Below are 23,645 nucleotides of genomic sequence, written 5' to 3' on the forward strand. Positions count from 1 at the left end.
GATGTGCCTCTATCTGAAATATAGCAAGGAAATACATTCTCGAGGGAGCACACGAGCTTGAACAGCAAGCTGGAGGGTAGGTGGGTCTTTGTAGTTAGATCCCCTGGAAGATGCTGAGGGATTAGCTGACAGTTGCCCTTTTCCTTTGCTGCCCATCTTCATCAAATGACAGGAGGTGTAACTGCAGGAATCCTGTTATCTGTTGAGTAGATCCATTATGCAGATCGTGAAAGTGCAAGTAGAAGTTCAGGAGCTGTGGTATGGGCCCAGTAACATAGTAAAGGTTGGTGTGAAGCCTGCTGGGACCTAGCTGGCATGGAGGCTCCACCTCCCATTCAGTTGTAGCTCCTGTGATGTCACCTGAAGGTAAGCTTCACATGGAGTGGGGGAGCAGCAAGCAGAAGTTCCCCAAATTTATGTTTCCACGTGGCTGACTAGTTTTCCTAGCACCACTTGTGGAAGAGGCTTTTCTTGCTCTCCTTTACAGTTTTTGCTCCTCTATCAAAGAGCTATTATTCCTCTATCTGAGGCTCTGTCTCTGATTTTCAATTTTATTCCACTGATCTGAGGGTCTGTCCTTATTCCAGTACCATGCTGTTTTAATTACTACAACTTCATACTACAACTTGAAATTGGGAAAGCAATGACTCCCACTTTTTTCAATAGGATTACTCTGGTTATTCTGGAGCAGGGGTGGGTTTAATTATTCCATATGAATTTTAGTAGTGTTTGGTCTATTTCTTTTAAAATGTCAGGGGCATTCTTACAAAGCTTTCATAATTGAGTTATCAGTCACAAAATGATCAAACACCCGTTCCCTCCACCAATGTACATTTTGCACCACCAATGACCCTAGAATCCCTCTCTCCACCCCCAAAAGACCCCACCCCCGGCCTCTCTGGCAAACAATTTCCTTCTTACTCTCTCTCCTTTTGGCAATTATGGTCTGCAATATAGACACTGAGAGGCATGTTTGGTCCTTTTTCTACTTTCAGCACACATCTCCCATCCTGAGCAATCCCTCCAACTATCACTGACTTAGTGATTCCTTCTATATCCCAGCTGTCTTTACCCCCAGCTCATGAGGCAGGCTTCCGATGATGGAGCAATCTTTCTGGATCTTGTCTCTGCTGTCCTTCGGTGTTAGTCTCATATTATGTTATTTTATATTCCACCAATGACTACAGTCATTCTGTGTCTGTCCCTCTCCTTCTGACCCATTTCACTTAGCATGATACTCTCCATGTTCATCCACTTATAAGCAAATTTCATGACTTCATCTTTTCTAATAGCAGCAAAGTATTCCACTTGTAGAAGTACCATATTTTCTTTAACCAGTTGCCTGTTCTTGGGCACTCAGGTTGTTTCCATATTCTGGCTATTGTGAACAGTGCTACAATAAACATAAAGGTGCAGATGTCATTTCTACTGTGCTTTCTTGAAGCACTGGGGCATATTCCCAAAAGTGGTATTGCTAGGTTACATGGAAGCTCAATTTCTAGTTTTTTGAGAAATGCCCATATTGTGTTCCAGAAAGGCTGGACCAGTTGGCATTCCCACCAACAATGAATAAGTCCCTTTATCCTGACATCAGCGCCAGTATTGGTTGCTCTTGTTCTTTTTTTGATGTGAACCAGTCTCTGTGGTAGAAGATGATATCTCATTGTGTTTTGTTCATATCCTGATGATTAGTGATGAAGAACATTTTTTCATGTGCCTTTTGGCCATTTTCTTTTTGGGGGAAGTTTATGTTCATTTCTTCTCATTTTCTAATGGGGTTGGAAATTTTGTTCCTATACACTTCTACTAATCTCTTGTATATCTTCAATGTTAACCCCTTATCAGATGGGTATTGGGTGAATAATTTTTCCCATTCCCCAGGCTCTCTCTGTATTTTGGTCACTGTTTCTTTTGAGGTGCAGAAGCTTCTTAGTTTAATGCAGTCCCATTTGTTTATGTTGGTTTCCACTTGCTTGGTCAGTGGCATTACATCCTTAAAATGCTTTTAGCTTCAATCTCATTGAGGGTCTGCCTACATTTTCCTCTCTGTACCTTATGGATTCAGGTCTGATATTGACGTTTTTAATCCACTTTGATCTGACTTTTGTGCCTGGCATACGACAGAAATCTGAGTTCAGCTTTTTTGCAAGTAGCTATCCAATATTCCCAGCACCACTTGTTGACGAGGTTTTCCTTACTCCACTTCATATTTCTTGTTCCTTTATCAAAGATTAAGTGACCATATATTTGAGAGGCTGTGACAGAAAATTCAGCTCTGTTCCATTGGTCTGAGGGTCTGTTTCTATTCTAATACCATGCTGTTTTAATTACTACTTCTTTGTAGTACAGTCTGAAATTGGGGAAGGTGATGCCACACATCTTTTTCCCAAGGATGCTTTAGCTATTCGTGGGGGTAATTGTGAATTTAATACAAATTTCAGGAGAGTTTTGTCTTTTTCTTTGAAAAATGTCATGGTTATCCTTACAGTGACTACAATGAATCTGTATAATGCTTTGGGAGGTATTGCCATCTTGACAATGTTAATCTTCCTGATCCAAGAGAAGGGAGTGTGTTTCCATTTCCTAGTGTCCTCTTTTATTTCTTGAAGTAGTGTTTTGTAATTTTCTTTGTATAGATCCTTCACCTCATTAGTTAAGCTGATTCTGAGGTACTTGATTTTCTGAGGCACTATTGTGAATGAGATTTTTTTTAATATCTCATTCTTCTCTTTCATTATTTAGAGGAAAGTCATGGACTTTTGAGTGTTGATTTTGTAGCCTGCCACTTTAATATGCAAACCTAATGTTTCTAGGAGCTTTTGTGTAGCATCTTCAGGGGTTCCTAAATATAGTATTATGTCATCCTCAAATAGTGAAAGCTTGACTTTTCTTTCCTATTTGGATACCCTTGATATCTTTTTCTTGCCTAAGAAAGAAATTTACAGGCTGATATCCCTGAGGAACACAGATGCAAAGATCCTCAACAAAACCCTAGCAAAGAGAATCCAACGAGTCATCAAAAAGATCATACACTATGACATGACCAAAAATTTAAAAAAAGATTCATTCTGGGGATGCAAGGATAGTTTAATATTCGCAAGTCAATCAGCATAATATAACAAAGCTATAAAAGAAAAGATCACTGTCACTGTTCTCCCGTTGTTCATCGATTTGCTCGAGCGGGCCCAGTAACATATAATCATATCAATAAATGCAGAGAAAGCATTTGACAAGATCCAGCATCCATTCATGATAAAAAAAAACTCTCAACAAAGTGGGAATTGAAGGAGCTTTCCTCAGTTTTGTCAAAGCCACTTACCACAAGCCCACAGCAAGTATCACTCTCAAAAAACTAAAAGCCTTCCCTCTAAGACCAGGGACAAGACAAGGTTGCCCACTCTAAGTCACTTATATTCAATATAGCACTGGAAGTTCTAGGCAAGAAAAAGATATCAAGGGCATCCAGATAGAAAAGGAAGAGGGCAAACTATCACTATTTGCAGATGACATGATACTATACTTAGAAAATCTGAAAGACTCTACAAAAAAACTCCTAGAAACAGAAGGCCATGGGTATTCTTATAGGGAGGGACTGCACTGAATTTGTATAATTTAGGGAGTATTGTCATTTTGACCCTGTTGATACTCCTGTTCTATAAACAGTGGATGTGTTTCCATTTGCTCATGGCCTCTTATTTTTTTAAAGCAATGTTTTCTAGTTTTCTTTGTATAGGTCTTTCACCTCTTTTGTTACTTTGTTCCTAAGTACCCAACTTCCTGAGGCACATTTGTGAATTGAATTTTTTTAAATTTCTCTGTCCTCTATTTTATTGTTTTTAGTACAAAAAAGCCTTGGGTTTTTGTGTGTTGATTTTTTAGACTGCCACTTTTCTATATAAGTCTATTGTTTTTCTGTAAAGTTCTTAGGAGCTTTTCTGTAAAGTTCTTAGGGCTTTCTAATTAGGAACCATGTCTTCCACAAATAGTGAGAGCAAGCTTGACATATTCTTTCCCTATCTGGAAGTCCTAAGTATCTCTTTCTTGACTAATTGTAATGGAAAGAACACTCAATACTATACTGAATAATAGTGGTAAGAATGGGAAGCCTTATCTAGTGCCTGATTTTAGAGGGAACTCTTTCAGTAATTACCCACAAGTTTGTTGTGGGCTTGTGATAAATAGCTTTAACTATGCTGAGAAAAGTTCCTTCAAATCTCATTTTATTGAGAGTTTTTATCATGAGTGGGTACTGGATCTCATCAGATGTTTTCTCTGTATCTACTAACTTGATCATATGATTTTTATTTGGAGAAAAGGGTTTTCTATTTAATTATTCTATATCTGTCTAAATTTTGTCATGTTTCTATATATACAAGTCATTTTTATTTTTTACTTTATCTTCTTTTCATACAAGATGTTTTTCTTTAGAGGGAGTGGCAGTTTGACTCTGCATTCAGATATCACTCCTGGTCTAGCATAAAGAGTGCGAGGGATTGAACTAGGGCTCCCACATGTAAGACAAGTGCTTTAATCCCTGTTCTATCTCTGCAGCCCCAGACAATATTCTTTATATATGGGACAATTAATAACTTTTTCAGACTTCAATAAAGCTATAAAAATCTGAGGTATTTGTGTGGGTGTGTGTGCTTGGGGGGAGGGCCCCAATGCTCAGGGTCTGAGTTCAGGGGCCACACTTGAATTGGTGTTGAGGTACCACACGGTGCTGGGATTCAAACCAGGATCCCCTGCCCATAGTTGCACAGTACACAAGCACATTGATCTTTATAACATCTCTTGGGTCTCTGAGGGATTTTGAACTACAATTTTTTTTTACCATTTTGCCTTTCTCAGACATGATGTTTACTATCAAAAGTTAACCTAAAATGTATTCCATGTAATTATGGATTAGATTTTTCAATCTTTAAGGTATTATCAAACAAAAATCTATGTTATTCAGAAATCCAGCACTAACTGATAAACTATACCATCATGGCATTCCAGGTTTTAAGAATTATAGAGTTTAGGAGCTGCAGACATAGTACTGTAAGTAATCTGCTTGCCTTGCACGTGGCTGGCTCAGGATTGATTCCTGGCATCATCTACAGTCCCCCAGCACTGCCAGGACTGATTCCTGACTGCAGAGTCAGGAGTAAACCAGCAATGCTGGGTCTGGCTCAACATTTTAAAAAATTTTTTTAAATTCTATGATTTATATTTATAACATAAATATGATTCAGTATCTAGAATATAAACTCACAAGATCTCTACCTCTTTTAATTCTATCAATATATTGTTGCTGGATATAGGAATATCTGAAAAAAGACAAGTCCCTGAGCTATTTCCTTGGGTGATTTACAACACCGATTTAGCTACGATAATCAACAAAGACACAAACAGTGCTATTAGGTGGTAATATCACTCTTATTAGTAAAGAAATGAGGTTTTTGGTTGTTAAAAATTTATTAGAGAATCATTTTAATTCAAGAAACATCACAAATGTAGAGTGATATAAGTTAAAAAGAGTGTAAGACAAGAAATACATTTAAAAATAGGAAGTTCACAACAAGTTTATGATTAAAAGAGTTACCAACAGCAAATGAGTGTTAGTAAGAGATCTTTTGAGAGAACTGTCATTTAAACTGGGAATCAAGGAAGCAGCCAATTAAAAAATGAAATAATCTTTTGGGGAGAGTGTCTCAGGGGAAGAGTGTAGAAGCAAATGATTTAGTTTGCACTAAATCCTGAGGTAAAGGCTAGAGAGACAGTACAGCAGTTAAAGCTCTTCTTTTGTATGTGAACAACTCAGGTGGGATCCCCAGCATCCCATCCCTGAGTACCACCAGGGGTGATTCCCGAGCAGAGAGTGTGCCTTGAGTTCTGCCGGGTGTGGCCAAAACAACAACAACAAAAAACTAAGGTAGATATGACTGGGTGTACACTCATGTGTGTGTTTTGGGGGTGTAGGTAAGGGGGTGTTCATGAGGCTGATAGGAAACTGAAGACGGTCACTTTCAGTAACTAGATGGCTTGAAGTTTTATCAGACAGTAAAGAAATCAGAATAAGAACCCTAATTCAGTGAGATGCATGAAAGAATTTTAAGCAGAGGCTGGCACAATCTGAATGACACCATAAGAGACCACTGAATGCTCTAAGAAAAGTAAAATTGAGGAGGTTAGATGGGGAGCTATTAAGAATGAGTAGGCCCTGTATATACTTGAGGAGATGGAAGTGGACAGAGCTGGAATGTCTTTTAGACGTATTGACATGAAAGATAGAAATGAAAATCAATCTTCAGTTTTTTTTCTGAATTACCAACAGGGATCTGAAGTGGAGATCAATACTTCTGAGTCAGATGTGCTACTTGAGATGCTATTAGCTTACCGAGTGATAGTGACTTCCAGAAGAAATAAAAGGGAGATTTAACTTTGAATGTCATTGAAATGTAGAGGTTATTTAAGCTGCTAGAGTGGATGAAATCCACTGGAAAGTCTCTGCTTGAAAGAATACTGAATTAAAAATCATTCAGCAAATATTCCAATCAGCAAGATTCTTATATTCATAAACCTTATAATCTATAAAAGTCAATTTAAAAAAAAAAAAATTTGGTTTTGGAGACATACCTGGCTGTGCTCAAGGCTTACTCCTGGTTCTGCATCCAGGGATCTGCTCAGAGGACCATATGTGTTGCTGTGACCAAACCTGTGCGTGACAGGTAAGTTCCCTCCACGCTACACTATCTCTCTGGCCTCTAAGAACAGAGTTTCTTATGTACAAAGCTCTAAATTTCTAATTAATCACATCAATCTTTTATCTCCCATTTTTCTTCATCACTTATCCACCTTTTAAACTTATTCACTTTATCAATTATCTGAAAGTCTGATAATATTTATCCTTCAAGATTAAAAAGACAGAAACACAGGCTTCTATGTAACTCTGATTGTTCTCAACAAGCTGAAGCCGGGAATATCTTGAGACCCTTTCAGTCTTCTCAAAAACTGGCAAGAAACTTAAATATTTTAAAACAAACTTACTGAGCAAGTGATCCCTTTGCAGAGTCATGAGTAAGTCCTAAGTGCCATCAGGCGTGGAACACACTCCCTCCCCCCTCAAAAAAGCAACAAAAATACAGAAATTATGCTCTAGGAGTTATCTCATTCTTCTGAACCAGTTTATTCAGTTAGCGACACAAGATTTTACACCTCTGCAATCTTTAAAATGTATTGATATATAAATTCTGCAATACACTATAGCATAAGTTTTGGAGGACGAGGCTCCCCTTTTCGTATTTTATATACCAGTCCCAGCATGAAGTGTTTATTAAGTGTTTTAAAAAAACAATATAATTTATTCTCTAGCAACCATGCCCAGAGTCTGAGGAAAAGAGGATGCGAGGTGTCTCATCAAAATCAGGGGCTTGCACATGCTATAGTGCTCTAACACTTGAGTAATCTCCCTAATTCCAGGACTTCTATTGCTGGTTCATAATAAAAAAAAATTAATAAAAATCCAAAACCTATTTCTGCTACATTACTTCTTCCCTATACCCTGATATGTGAAGCAGTAAAGAGAAAATTCTACATCAAAGGAAGGTCGTTAGGAAAAACATATATCATACAACAATCCTATTGACGAAAGCCAACAGAATCTTACAGGTATAAGTGTACCTTCTCAGAGACACTAATGAGTATATTACTACTAAATCTTTATCCAGAAAACAGTAATCTGAGAAAAAGAAAGGCTGTCAGGATGGAAGCAATATTCACTGAATGGTACCAATCTTGTCTTACTCTATTCTATTCTCTACACTGTAATCAGAGTTTTGAAATTACAGTATTTGTGTGTGGCACGATTGTGATTGATATCTCCCCAGAACTCTTTGGATAAAGGCCAGTATGTCAAACAAGATCCAACCCTGGGAAACTTCCCCATACTCCTAGAACAAACATTCCCCTTCTGCTCAGAATGCTTCCTAACCTCTTGACCTGACTCCTGCTTCTACTCCAGACCTCAGGTAAAGGATCCCACATTCAGAAAAGCCTTCCTTAAGTTCCCAGACTACCTGAAATCCGCATAGTACACAAGTATGTATACCATGGTTCCAATGAATTGAGTCACACTATTAGTTCTTTTCTTCTGTTTCTCCCATTGTAGCTCTGGGAAGACAGAGATTATTGTGATCATTGGTTTGACATAAAGGTTTTAACAGATGTCAAAATATTATCAGAGAGAATCTCAGTACTAACAAAAGAAACACCATCTATCAAATTTCTAGCATTCTTGAGATAAAGCAATACTAATTTTACGTTTTAATACAAGCTAAAATTTAATATTCTATTATTTAAATACGAGACTGTAATTTCTCAAAGTACATTAAAAATGTTTTTTTCAAAGATGAAGTGATAGTACAGCAAGGAGGGGATTTGCCTTGCACTTAGCTGACACATCTTTAATCCCTGGCACCATCAGATGGTCCCCAGAGCCCTGCCAGAGGTGATCCTTGAGCAAAGAGCCAGTAGTAAGTCCTGAATACTGCCATGTGTGGCTTAAAAACAAGGGGAAGAAGTTTCTTTAATATAAATTTCAAATATATGACTAACTAGAGAAAGGCAACCCACATAGCTAACACTTAGAGGAGGGAGTCATGGCTTTTAACAATTTTTCTGAATGCAAAAACAAAGAAAAGGTCCTGAACAATTGTTTTATAATTAAAGTAGTAACAGCAGGTGTATAAGTGAAATTAAGGTAGAGATAAGCTAATGTGTTAGGTAATTCTTCTTTAAAATGTTATTTATTTATTGGATCACTGTGAGATAGACCCTTACAAAGCCGTTTATGATTATATTTCAGTCGAACAGTGTTCCAACACCCAACCCTCCACCAGTGTACATTTACCAGCACCAGTGTCCACATGGTCCCTCCCATCACCTCCCGAACCCACCCCCAGTAAGCCTCTATGGCAGGTACTTTTCCTCTCTGTCTCTATTTCTCTGTCTCTGTCTCTCCCCCAACCCCTTTTTGGGCATTGTGGTTTGCAATATTGATACTGAAAGGTTATATGTTAAATAATTCTTAACACTACTCAGAGTAGTGTTAAGACACAGCCTTAACTCTATTACATATAACTACTGCACCCTTTCATATCCAACGTTGGTGGAGGATGCTGCTTCCCTTTTTTATTAGAGTTAAGGTACTGTGTTTACAATGATGTTGACATTTATGATCGTGATGTGCCTCACCACCTCCAACACCCCACCAAGGCCCCTGTGCCACCTCCAGTGAACTTACTATACACTAGTTTGGAGTTTACAGTTTGTGTTCCAGTACCCATAGATTGTTGTTATAATTAGTATTTTGTCTATACTCTTGTTTTATTTCCATGTTCACCACAGATTGAGTGGGATCATCTGGGAACTGTCTTCCCTCTCACTTATTTTTCTCAGTTCCATCCAAGTTACAGCAAACTGAATGATTTCATTTTTGCTTTGCTGCTGCATAGTATTCCATTCTGTATCTATGTCACAACTTTATAATCCATTCATTTGTCACTGGATATTTGCATTGTTTCCATATCCTGACTATTATACACTACAATGGGCATACAGATTCATATATCTTTTTAGATTAGTATTTTTGCATTTTGTAGACAGATGCCAAGAAATGAATTGCTGAGTTATATGGGAGTTAAATTAGTAATTTTTGGAGATATCTCCATATTATTTTCTACAGATGCTGAACCAGACAATATTCTAACTAACAGTGAATAAGAATTCCTTTTTAAAATCACATTCCTGCCAACACTGCTGGTTTCTAGGAGTTTTGATATATGCTATTCTTACTAGTGAGATGATACCTAATCACTGTTTCGATTTGCATTTCCCTGATAAGTGACACTGAACACTTTTCATATGCTTATTGAACACCCACATGGCCAATAACATTGTTTATCTCGAGGATGCTATTTTTAAAGAAAGTGGCAAAAAATGTCTTTGGAAAGAGTAAGGATTTAAGCATCAAATTGAAACTTCATTTATTAATCCATTATTAATAAATGTGTGTATGGTACAAGAACTATAGCTTTTAGTATGACTAATAAAGGAAGGGAGAAGGGAGCAAGTGGCAGAGATGATGTTGGCAATGCAGTCAGAGTTCAAACCATGAGGCACATAGGTCACAGTAAGAGTGGATTATATTCTGTAAGTGGCAGGAAGCTACTGGAGGGTTTGGCAGGACGATGAAATGATCCAACTTACTATTTTAAGAGTGGCACTTTGGCTGGTTGGAACATAATTTGTAAACAGGTGAAAGTAGAGATGGGCAAAAATATATGGTTCCAGTTGCAGTGCAGCAAAAAAAAAAAAAAAAGCAAGGAGCTTGGGTTAGGATGGTAGCAAAGGTAGGTATGATAAATGGTGAGCTCCTTTAAAAGTAGACCAATACAAAACACTGATGGATTGGCTTGCACAGTGTAAAAAGAAGAATCTTCAACACAGAAGGCTGGTGTCTAGGAGGAGATAAAGGGGTGCATACACAAGAATTCTGTTTCAGAAACAAATTCAAAATCTAGACCGAGAGATTTTTACTGATATGTTTTCATTTCATCCTCACTTAAATATCACAGCCATTTAAGTCAAATTCCTAAAACAGTGTTTCCAGCCAGATATTCCTCTATCCATAAATCTTGGACAGAAAACTGTAGCTTACTGAGCAAACTCTAAATTCCTAATGCTGAATGTCACAGTTTTACATAATGTCATTTCTCCCCAACTATGCCCACCTCTTGTTTATCTGAATTCCTCACAATGTCTGAGGTAAGAGTAGACTCAATCAAATGTTTGTTGAATGAGTAAAAACATTTGTGTTAATTCTTTACAATCCTCAGGAGTTTCACAAAAGCTATCCTTGAAAAATGTTTCCCATTCACACTGGCCATTCTGCCCTTTCTCCTCTACCCAATGATAGGTTGGTGAATGTGTAATAGTACTCTGACAAACAAAGCCCTGATTTCTAGCATTTTCTGATATCAGTGGTATCAAAGTACCCACCGTAGATGACTGTAAGTCACCCACACTATATTCCCGAATATGGAATTAAGAAAATATGCTCAAAGTAAAGGCCTACAGTGAGCTCTTCCAGCTCAACAGTTCTCCAAAGAACAAACTCTCCAGAACATCAACTGCATTTGGTGACTACCATTGTAGGCTACTGCATACAAATATTATTCCTATTAGATGGAAAATTTAAGAGGTGGTGGACAGGGGAAACTGTGTCAGATACATAGTTGTAACCAGCAAGATTGTATTGGAGCCTCAAAGTTCAATATGGCGACTCAAACCCCAAATGTAAAATATGAAATGTAAAATCCTGCCCTTCTATTCATGAATGATCTAGGTGTCTCCCAATTTTCTCAGTCACTATTCAGAATAAGGGTCTTAATATGAAGTCATTAAATTGGGCCAAAAATAAAATCTGCCTTGGCAAAGGTGGAAGTAAAAAAACAGGTGTCATTTTGGAACAGAAACAGAAACTGGTCACAGAAGATGCCATATAATAGTCACTTTTCTTAGAGTTTAAGAAAAATATAGGTCATATACTTCAAAAGAATTCAAATATGCACATCAATTAACATAGAAAATATAATAGGTTTTAGACCAAAGTTTAATGATGTAGCAGATTAGAAACAAACTAAAAACTAAAACATTAAATTACTATTTTGAACATGAAATGAAAATAAGTTTTTGGAAACTTTGATACAGTACAAATTACCTGATTCAAGAAAACAAAAAATTGTACTTTTTGACACCCATTTTTTATTTTTGGTAGGTAGTCCAAGATTATATTGTCAATTTTAATTTCTACAGCTTAAGTTCACATAAAAGCCAAGGGCCCAGAGAGCCAGTACAGCAGTAGGCACTTGTTTTACATATGGCTGACCTGGGTTTGATTCTCCAGCATCCCAGATCTATGCATCATTGGGTGTGGACCCCAAACAAACAAAAAGAAAAATTCCTTTATCTTTTTCTTTGCTTTAAGTATGATGGAATGTACAAACAATAGTCTCATGATTGCCATAAGTTATGAGAAAATGGAGATTCTATGATATTTTCCATAATATAGGTGTCTGCCTGAGCCCCAGCTGTTTCAATTCTATTACCCTTGTCTTTCTCCTTAAATATCACATCCACCAGCCAGGTTTGCTCTCAGCATATGAGGGAGGGTGGGTTAGAATGGGAGAGAGGCCACCTGCAGAGTCAGAAACACAGGTAAGCATAAAGCCAGCAGCAATGAAGAGAATGAAATGGTTGTGGGATAAGAGCCATCAGAGCACACACACTCTAGGAATACAACTGAGAGTCAAGATAACAAGAGTCAAAAGGCCGACAGAGATGGTTCTTGTCCATAATAATATTATATTAAAAAAGATAACCATTGTGCTATAATTTTTGCTATCTCATATGTCTGAAAAAGAGTGAAACTTGGGTACATAACACTCTTTCACTTTAATGTGGAATCCTGTTTAGATATTTCCTTTCTGAACTTTATTCAGACATAAATAATCCCAAAATGCAATATTTACTTGCTTATCTACGATAGTGTATATTCCCATGTATTTTAGAGGTAAGGATAAAGAAACTGTGATGGGGGAATGGCTTGATAAAATGGAGAATCACAAAATAGTTTTAATATTCAGAGGCAATTAATTCCTTCTTATCTTGGTATTTATGATTAATCTGCTTTGAAACCTTGTTTAATAATTCTTCCTTGGAAGCTGACAAAATTTAGAGCCAATATGCAATATTTAATGATACAGAGAACTACAAGATACAAAACATATCTTCACTGGTATAAAAGATGCAAAACAGACAAAGAAGGAAAAGAGTATCAAAGAAGCATGGATGGAATCAGACAATTTATACAAGAAAGATAAAATGAATAATGAACAAAATGATGTAATAGAAAACAGATAATATATTGTTAATCCTTGGGGCTGAACAGTTAATATAGCAGGTAGCAGGTTGCCTTGTATGCAGCCAAGCAAGGTCCAATCCCCGGCATCCCAAATGGGCCTTTCAGTACCGGTGGGAGTGATTCCTGAGTGCACAGGCAGGAGTAAGTTCTGAGCATTGCCAGGTGTGCCCCAAGCCCCAAAATAGTAAGTATTCTTTAAGTGCCCAGTTTGTCTCTGGTTCAACACTTTCTGATTGAAAACAAGACAAACTTTTAGGAATTTCCCCCCATTTTCCCATATAATTGTCACTGTCACTGTCCTCCCATTGTTCATTGATTTGCTTGAGCGGGCCCAATAACATCTCCATTTTGAGATTTGTTGTAACTGTGTTTGGCATATTGAATATGTCGTGGGTAGCTTGCCAGGCTGTGCCATGCGTGCGATATACTCTCGGTAGCTTGTCAGGCTCTCTGAGAGGGGCAGAGGAATCGAACCCAAGTCGGCTGGATCGGCCATATGCAAGGCAAATGCCCTACTGCTGTGCTATCACTCCAGCCCTCCCATATAATTAAACTAATAAAATCTAAGCATAGAACATGGACGAGTAGCACTACTCTTCCCAGTAGACTGTCTTTGTTCCTAAATAATAAGGTAAGTAATGCTAACAGAATACTTACATATATGCTTATATTCCTACATACATATATTCCTACATATAAAGCTTTCGTGAATAAATATGAAATCTTCAAAGTTTATAACAAGGAAATGCTACAAATATATGTATGTGCAGATGTATACTTCCTTTTTCTGAGTAATACTGCAAGTTATGAACAATTAATTCCTTGTTATCTTGTTATTTATAATTAATTAATTTGAAATCTTGTAAGTAATTCTTTCTGGGAAGCTGGCAAAACTTGACAAAAATTGACAGGTCCTACGTACTCTTGAAAGACACTTGCATGCATATACCTATGCAACAAATTATCTTGCAGAAAGCCTGGTCTTTCCTTTGAAATTCATCAGGATCACAAATAGAAAGATAATAGTGGATTTCTAGCCCTAAATAATTGAGCTGCTTCTTGTCCACCATCTGCATTTACTTATCAACTGGTGACTCATGCAGTCAGCCCTATTTAATTACCAGTTTTTCAGGAGAATGCTAGGAATTCATGAATTTAGAAGTTGTATAAATGAGTGAAATGGTGCAAAATTCTTTTAATTACAGTTATAAATGCTTTGGAAAAAGTAAGCATGACACAGATTATCATGCTCATGTAAATGTGAGATTCAAGAATATCAACACCCTTCCTTTCTGTCACTTTGAAGTTTAACAGGCAACATCCTGCTAGTTGGAGAGAAGTAAATTGCTCATTTCTGAAAAGTGGTTTTTCAGCAACCAGGATACATTTAATCAATTTTACTGTCCAATGCAAAAATGGTATCTAATGGCTTGAAAGAAAGGTTTTATATTTTGAGAAGTAGGTAGCTTTCTCTACTTAAATTCTCTGGTATTCAATTCAAATACATTAAAAACCTATAAATTCTTCTCAGTATTTAGAACTGCATATGTAATAATTATTCAACAGTATGTCATATGTTTATAAATATCTGTTTTATGCATTTGAAATATTTTGAGTTTGCCCAATTAAAAATTAGAGTAAATCAATTGGCAATGTCTTATATCTTCCTTGGAAATGGAAACTTAAGATTTTTTACAAATTACCTGGTTTAGAAGATCTTCTACTTTCTTTTGCCATGACTCTCGGGCCGCATTTTTCTCTCTCTCTTTTAACTGAAAAAGCTGAGACATTGCCGACTTTTTATCCTCTTCATGTTGAAGCCTTAGTTCTTCACGAAGTTTAGAACATTCTTGCCTAAAATAAAGCAAATGCACTTACTCTGTAAAGGGAATGCTTCCTTCCCAATAAATGAGAATTTTCTCAGCATTTTAATAAATTCTCCTCAAAAGTCAATTTAGAGTAAGAGTTTAATCTTTAAAAATTATGCACTATAAGGTAAACTGGTAATTTAACTAAGATCGTTGAGAAATTTATCAGTGGCAGAACAGAAACTAGAATAAGTCTAGAGTAAATCACAAATAAGTTATCTGTACTCAAGCAGAAAAGAAAACCCACTTTTTCCTGCATCTATTCACAGGGGAAAAAAAAACATTTAAAATGCTGCTCTACACAGTTAACAAAAAAGATAGTATATAAGCCATAAAAGAAAAAGCAATCTTGTAAACATTTATTGGTAAGATTATATTGCAGAGTGAAAAATGTACCTAAGATTTTCAGTCCATTTTATTTGTAAGTCCTGGGCCATTTTGTTCACTCTGAGCTTCTCTTCTTCTCTCATGGAAGCCAGGGTTTCTTCATGCTGTTGCCTTTCCTGCACTAGTTCATCCTGAAGAATTAAAATTTTTCAATAAAGTCTATTCTTAAGGAGGAGTCACTACTGGTTACTTCAATGTAAGAACTTGCATTGTCACTTTTAAATTCTTATGGTACAATGACTGATAGTTATTTGTGCAAATTATTTGTTTTCTTTTGGAGGAGGCAAGGGGGCACACCTGGTGGTGCCGGGAGAACCATGAGGTATGGGACTGAACCTTCCATTCTCACATGCAAAGAAAGCACTCCAACCCACTCAACCATCTTGCAGTCTCCTTCTAACAGAAGATATGATACACATTTTATATTTTAAATGTCCTTGCACAAATTATTTTTTATTAAGGCATAATTTCACAAATTATTTTATTTGGTTTTTATTATCTCATTCTTGCTTTGGACAACCTGGCAGGCTACCGACTGTAACCTGCCCACACAGCAGAGTCTGGCAAACTCCCCGTGGCATACCCAATATGCCAAATACCAGTAACAATGATGGGTCTCATTCTCCTAACCCTGAAAGAGCATTGAATGTGGCACTTTTTAGAATCTCAGGGCTAGGACGAAGGAGACGTTACTGGTGCCTGCTCGAGGCAATCGATGAACAACAGGATAATCGTGATCATGACTGTGATCGGTTTTGTGTTTTGTTTGGGGGATTATATGGGATACCAGGGATCAAACCCCCATTAGATTATAAAGACCTTACCCACTGTACTCTTGCTCTGATCCCTACATATTATTTTAAATTTTTTAAAGTCTGCATAGTTAATAACTAAACCCTCTGTATCGTAGATATCTAACAATTATTCAATTGTTGTTAAGAATTATACACAAGCTTATAAATAATTAAAATTCATTTATATTCAAAAGTATAATATTTCTTCAAAGTGTAAACATTATAGTGGTACTGAACTGTCATTAAAATAATTATGAGATACTAATTTCTGATATGAATTTTGTATTTTTTGTGTCATATCTACTATCTGATCTGTGAGTACTCATCTTTTTTCCTGTAGTGCCTGTCTTACTAGTGACTTTATGCAGTTAAATTTTTACCACAGATTTCATAAAATTTATATTTAGAAATTTTAAAAAAATTATGAGAAACTTAGGCTATTTTTTATTATATGACTTTACAGTGACCCATTTATTTAAGATAATGGTAATAGATGTGAGATACATAAAATCTCTGAAGAGTGGCACAAGTCAAGTGGCTTTCTGGAGCCTAGGGCTAGGGGTGACCTGTTTGGACAACAATGGCAGCATCAGTTCCTGCCAGCAATATCTGCTCCCAGGGTGTAACAGAAGGAGAGAAGATGAGACATCCTTCAGCCATCACAATGACCTTTACTGGATCACCCATCTCCTAAATTATTGAGAAACATAACTAAATTATAAGGATAGAAGTAAATTAATGCTGAAAAACTGCCATTCTACATTGTTAGTAAGTAACAAGCACTGAAACTGAGTGCAACCATTTTAGCCACCAATCCTTTGTACTCTGCCAGGAGGAATGATTTCTCACACCCCACTTCCCTGCAAGGCTTAAAAAATTTTTTTAACTTAAAAAATATTTCTGGGGCTGGAGACATGGTACAGTGGGTAAAGTGCTTGCTGGGCACATGCCTGACCCAGGTTTGATCCCCAGCATTCTATGTGGTCCCTCCTGAGCAGCACCAGGATTAATTCCTATGTGCAAAGACAAAAATGACCCCTGAGCATTGCCAGGTGTGACCCAAAACCTTTTTTTAAAAAATCATGTCATTATACCAGGTTTTTTTCCCCTATCCTGCCAACAAACACAGCACTGCAAATGTCTTTCAAAATAGTGATTTCATTATTTCACAGTGTATAGTTTGGGGTACTCAGCTATAAGAAAAAATGAAATCATACAATTTTCCACTACATGGATGGAACTAAAGGGTGTCATGCTGAGTGAAGCCGGCAGAAGGAAAGGGACAGATGTAGAATCATTATTCTCTTATGTGGGAGGTAATGGGATAACAAATGGTCAAAGAACACAGAACCTGAGAACTATTACAAAACTGGGTTTATGAAGGATGAGGAGCAGGAGGTGCAAGGGAGGGGACCCTGAGACAATGGACAAGACACTCTGGTGGAAGGTAAGGTATATTGAAAGTTATACGTGTGAAACCCTATTATTAATAGTATTACAAATCACAGCATTGAATAAATATGTACACACGCCTATTTACTGAATGCAAATCACTCTCACAGAACTTACCATTTATTATCTTCATAAAAATTATCCATCAAAACATAAAATGATTAGCTGATAGGGTTTTGCTTAAAACTTTTCCATTCCAGCTTAAGAGAAAGAGCTCAAAGGGCTGAAGCCTACAGTTTACATGAAGAAGGCCCATGCTAAATCCCTGGCAACATATGTTCCCCCACAAGCACTGCTAAGAGATCTCTGAGCACAGCACCAGGACTAGTACAGTCTGGCCGGGCAACAAAATAGTGGGAGGGCAATAAAACATTTATTTTTTCCCATTGTATTCTACAATTTGGTGAACTGGCTGGTATTCTACAGTGGCAGGTTTTAAACCCTGGGTCTCACATTTAAGAAGTCAAGTGCTCTATCATTGAGCTATATCCTTTCTTTCTCCATTTGACAGGAAAAAATTGAATTATGATCAAGAACCCTAAAGAATTGAAAGCAAACTGATAACTATATTTCCCAGTGCCAGGATAGGAAGGACAATAAGTAAGCACAATAAAATGCCTTGAAGGTAGGAAGTGGATGCACACTGCACTGAGGGTCAAAGAACCTCGATGGTACTTCTGTGACACATCCTCTAGGATACCAACATTGGGAAGGAAGATTCCCACTACTGAGATGTACTTAAAGTATCTTTATATTAATATGTATGTATACTTAATATATAGTAAATGCTTTTAAATATTTAAGATACTATTTTCCTGATATTTTTGGCAATTAAAAATATTTTTAATATAAAAATAGTGACACACGCCCAAGGGAAATTGTAATGGGTGGAGTGCATGCTTTACGTAAGGGTTCTATCTCCAGTACCATAGGGAAGCATCCCCAGAGCACAGAGCCACCAGCAGCCCTATGCACCACCGGCTGTGGCCCCCCAATTGAGTCACTCAGTTCAATCTTATGCCACAGAATGTTTCCTATGTTATAATCAATGTTTTTAATATCAAATAATCTAAATATATCAAGTTGTTTTATATTAAGTTCCAACCTATTCTGAGTTATAAACACCACTGTAACATACTGTAACATATAGCCACTATGCACAGTACTGGCTACTTTATATACTGGTTATGTTAATTATAGGTAATCAAAAGGAAAAAAAGATTCAAAGAGTAAAATAAATCAAAGAATTTTTAAATAGAATGTAATTAGTATTCAATGTATAAGGACTAATTACACTTTACATAAAGTATTAGTAGAGTTATATATGTATCATGCAGAAGGTATATCCATTAAAGTGTTCTTGTTTATATTTAAGCTAAAATTTTTTGAAACAATATTTAAAAAAGGCAGTATTTATCAATGCTTGATATTTTGCTGAACACTGTGCTAGATTGGTTTGCTTCAATTCCAGTAATAGTGGTATGAAGCTTATTATTCCCACCCCTTCAAAACCGCACAGATGAGGAAATCAAGGTTTTAAAAAAATTAACCTCATACATGTTACAAACTAAGTGGTAGATTCAGAGTTCACACCCACCAATCTTACTTAAGAGTCCGTATTAGATCACCTGTCTGAAAGAAAAATAAGTACTTCCTACCTACTGTTCCTCAGTTATATGGATTCTTTGCTTTGCTTTCCATAGTAATCCTAAGTTATTTGTTCTGCTTCTAAAGAATAGGAGGGGAACCAGGTTGGTACTAGAGTGGGTAGGGCATTTACCTTGTACATAGCCAACCTGGGTTCGATCCCCAGCATCCCACATGGTACCCCAGCACTCTGCACCCCTGAGTGCAGAGACCAGCAGTAATCCCTGAGCACTGCTGGGTATGGCCCAAATCCTGCTCCCACACAAAAAAATTAAAAAGAATAGAAGGAAAAAGACAAAGACTTTCTGAAATTTGTACATCACGGAAAATAATGTATATCAGAGTTTAAATTCATGTTAATAAAGACCTTGTATACTAGTCATTACAGGAAAAATTGTGTTCCCCAAAAGATATGTGGAAGTACCAGCTCCCTAGAAAATCTGATGTGATCTTATTTTAAAACAGGGACAATGCAGATGTAATCAGTTAAGATAAGGTGGTACTAGAGTAGAGTGAGTCCTTACTCCAGTGTGACTGGTGTTGGAAGATGTGAGGATGTAGTGACAGAGGGAAAGATTGAAATGGATGTTTCCATGAGCAAAGGAATGCAATGGGAAAGAAAACATCCTTCATTAGAGATTTCAAAAAGAGAAATGCCCCCAAAAACACACTGATTATAGATTTTCAACCTTCAGAACTGAGAGAAAAAAATATCTGCTTATTTAAGCCAGCTAGTTTAAAGTACTTTGATATAGCAATGCTAGAAAACAACTACACTAATTATAAATGATCGAATGTTTAAAACCAATTTTATAAGTGACAAAATTATATTATTTTTAATATCACTGATGTTTAGATTATGAAATTACCTCAACATTTAATAGAGCATCCTTGGTGTCCTTCAGCTTGCCTTTAGTCAAGTCAAGCTCATTCTGAAGTCTTTCCTGAGAGTCCTGAAGACTAGCAATATGTTCTTCAGCAGAAACAAGACCTTGTTCACTTTTCTTTACCAGATCTTGGAGACGTCCAATCTACAAACAAATAAAGTACTTTTTACACGCCTCAACTGATTAGTAAAACAGTGAACTTGACTCTTTATTTGCAATTTTACTGAATGGATCTTTCTTGATAACAAAGAACAAATAGCCTTCTCATCTGTTGTTTTCTGACAAGACCTCCTATTTATAATTTCTCTTTTTCATAACAACAAAATAAATAAATAGAGAACCTCAAGCTCCCTTAGAAAAAGCTCCAAAATCTTTCACTGAACTTACAAAGCTCAATGGCAGAGCCTCTAACTACCCCCCCAGACATGGTGATCTTCCTCTCCATTGTCTTCATAGTCAGTGGAAAAATGAGTAACAGTAAGATTAAGAACAGAGTTCTGCAGTAACACCACGGGCAGGATTTTTGCCATTTCCCACTTACTATGTGACCTGAGCCAGGTTATAACTATTTTGTGAGTGTAACTTAGTAACTAGCACTTATTGCATAAAAGAATGAAGAATATAGGCTATATAAAACAATGCATGGAAATACAGTAAGAACTAAGTAATTTAGTTATAAATACTACTAATAATACTACACTCTACCTATACTGGCATCTCTCCAAATTCCTAGAAACACCTCACACTTTAGACATATGAATAAGTTTTCTTCAGTTTATTCTTCAGGAAAATCAACTACCATCATTTTGCAACATGCTTCAGAATTGAAATTACTTATCTACCTGAAAGTAGGAATTGTATCAGACTTACTTATTTGACACAGTGCTTTGGTACTTACTAACCACTCAATATTTATTATATGAATGAGGGGCTGGAGCAATAATGCCTTGCCTTGCATGAGGCCGACGTAGGTATGATTCCCTGCATCCCATATGGTTTCCCAACCCCCATCAGGAGTGATTCTTGCTCACTGCTCACTGTCAGTTGTGATCCCAAAGCCAAAAGTAAATGAGTCGGTAAAAGTAAAAACTCACATACAATAGACTAACAAGAGATATACTTTATCATTTTAGCCTGTTATCTTTAACTCCTAAAAGAGTCTTCAATGCCTTTACTTTTTGTTTTTGTTTGGGAGTCACATGCAACTGTGTTCAGGGCTTACTCCAAGCTAGATGCTCAGGGATAACTAATTCCTGGTGGTGTTCAGGGGAACATGTGGGGACTGAACCCAGGTTCACCATATACAAGGCAAGTTTCCTACTCTCTCCTTGTCTTTGCTTTCTTGACTTTGCATTGTAAAATGCAGCTGCTACATTATATGATACCTCTAAAGTGGAACAGGCAAATTGCTTCAGCTCTGAAAGCTGACCCAGACTACAGAAAGAGAAGATGTTTACATGTAAATTTAAAAAAAAATCTCTTCTTCTATGGAGAATGTTGTGGAAATTTGTTTCTCTATTTCTCTTACTGTAGATAGTGCAAACATTTTCTTCAATAATCCTTAATTATCTGTTAAGGTCAAATACATAAAAATGTTTAAGTCATAGGAAACGTCCATCTCTTAAGGCATTTTTCCATGCTGCTAATTACCCAGGAAATTATAAGATTTACTAGAGGTTTTTTAATTCTGCTTTAATTTTTCTCATTACTGTGTAGTCTCAATATTTTATTATTGTTGATATTATAATTAAAAAGCATCTTATTGATTTCATCTCCAGTTTTTTCTTTGTTTCTTTTTTTCATCAGCCTGCAGTGCTCAGGGCTTACTCCTGACTCTGCACTCAAGGATCATTCCTTGGCAGGGTTTGGAGGACCATATGTGATGCCAGGGATTGAAGCTAGGTCAGCAGGGTGCAAGGCAAACACTTAACCCACTATACTATAACCCACTATACTATACTCTGGCCCCATCATCTCCACTTTTTACACTACAGTGATGTGAAATTATTTTTTATATTTTTAACCTATTGAAAAATCAGTGTTATTTTATTTTTCAAAATACTAGAGATGTTAGAGATACGACTTTTTGTTTCCCTTAAAATAAACTAACCAATTGTTCAATGTTTCCCAGTTTTCACTCTCAAAAATTTCTTTGTTTTTATATAGAGCAGTACTACCTTTAACTGTACAAATATTATTTAAATACTATGCCCTCCTGTTCTGAAAAACCTTCTTTGTAGTAACGCTTGTCAGCTCTCCTATGTTTCTATTTGTGATTTCCCTTTTTCATGATGACTGAATATGACAATAATATGCAAATATTACCGATATTACGGAAATCAGTCCCATTTTTTCTAAGCACTAGTCTAGTAAAAAATAATGAAAGCTATGAAATCATTACTCTTTGACTCAGTAATATTTCATTTATTGCAAGAACAACAAAAGAGAATTAACTTTTAATATAAAGGAATACATACAGGCTAAATAATTTATCAATTTGTCAGTAAAAAAAATAAAAGATCTGATAATATGATTGAGCAAAAGGAAATTCTAATATGCCTGTTCTGTAAGGTCTCAGGATCAATGGCTGAAATATGTCTTCAATGATAACAAATCAAGGTGCAGAATGGGCCTTAAAAAAAAATCCAACTTTATTTTAATACTCTGGCCATGATTTTTAATGACTATATGTGCCCCCTCAAAACACAGGTTATCTCCTATCAAATAACTCCTTAAAATTTCACCATTTTAATAATTTGAAAAATTAATGTTATATACTCAGCAAAGTTTAAGTATCTGTGCTACCATCTTCACCGTCCTCCCGTTGTTCATCGATTTGCTCAAATGGGCACCAGTAATGTCTCCATTGTGAGACTTGTTGTTACTATTTTTGGCATATCGAATACACCATGGGGAGCTTGCCAGGCTCTCCTGTGCGGGTGGGATACTCTCAGTAGCTTGCCAGGCTCTCTGAGAGGGATAGAGGAATCGAACTCAGGTTGGCCACGTGCAAGGCAGATGCCCTACCTGCTGTGCTATCACTCCAGCCCAAGTATCTGTGCTAAAGAAATGAATAGAGAATTCAATTTTCTGAGGCAGGACTAAGGTGACTGAGAAAAAAGCCTGGTAAACTATTCCAGGAGATGAAATGATCGGAACAGAAACAGTAATCAGTCCTGTAAGAGACTTGGCAGGGAGGAGAGAGTGCAAAACTTTATGGAGTGTACCAGAGAACTTTGGCAGAACCACTATCTCAACAAGTTACCCATCATGTGGTCCTGGGCTGGGGGAATGACAAAGAAACTGAAAAGAAGAAGCTCACAGTGTGGGTAAAGGAAGAACAGTGATAAAAAAAAGTGTCAGGAAACTGGGAAAGCTCTCATCAGCAATGCAGAAAAAAAGGGAAAAAGACCCAAGCCTATATGACAGCTCAGATACACTGGGAAGCACTTCAGCCAAGGATCTCTATGACACTAGGTGGTGCTAAACAGTTACCAACGAGTCTGCTCTCTTCAACTCTTTCTCAGAGGATGAAGAGTTTAAGAAAATGTCCGGGAATTATGGAATGAGTTTAAGACAAAAAATATCTGAATTACAGGAGTCCCTGAAAAAGAGGAAGTTGAGAATGCAGAACGACTGGTGA

General features: G+C 36.8%; 1 protein-coding gene across 10 annotated transcripts in view; it reads right to left on the reverse strand.

Annotated features, from left to right (window-relative positions):
* FAM184A (family with sequence similarity 184 member A) overlaps positions 1–23,645 on the reverse strand; it is a 140,990-nt gene that overhangs the window by 40,511 nt on the left and 76,834 nt on the right. For all 10 annotated transcript variants that reach the window (XM_056125138.1, XM_056125135.1, XM_056125137.1 and 7 more), the window contains 3 exons: positions 19,985–20,146; positions 15,232–15,353; positions 14,671–14,821 (listed from right to left, as the gene is read on the reverse strand). In XM_056125138.1, the coding sequence (XP_055981113.1) occupies positions 14,671–14,821; positions 15,232–15,353; positions 19,985–20,146 (435 nt within the window). The remainder of the gene's footprint in view (positions 1–14,670; positions 14,822–15,231; positions 15,354–19,984; positions 20,147–23,645) is intronic.

The sequence above is a fragment of the Sorex fumeus genome, unplaced genomic scaffold (genome assembly GCF_029834395.1).
Source record: "Sorex fumeus unplaced genomic scaffold, SorFum_2.1 ptg000054l, whole genome shotgun sequence".
Classification (NCBI taxonomy): domain Eukaryota; kingdom Metazoa; phylum Chordata; class Mammalia; order Eulipotyphla; family Soricidae; genus Sorex; species Sorex fumeus.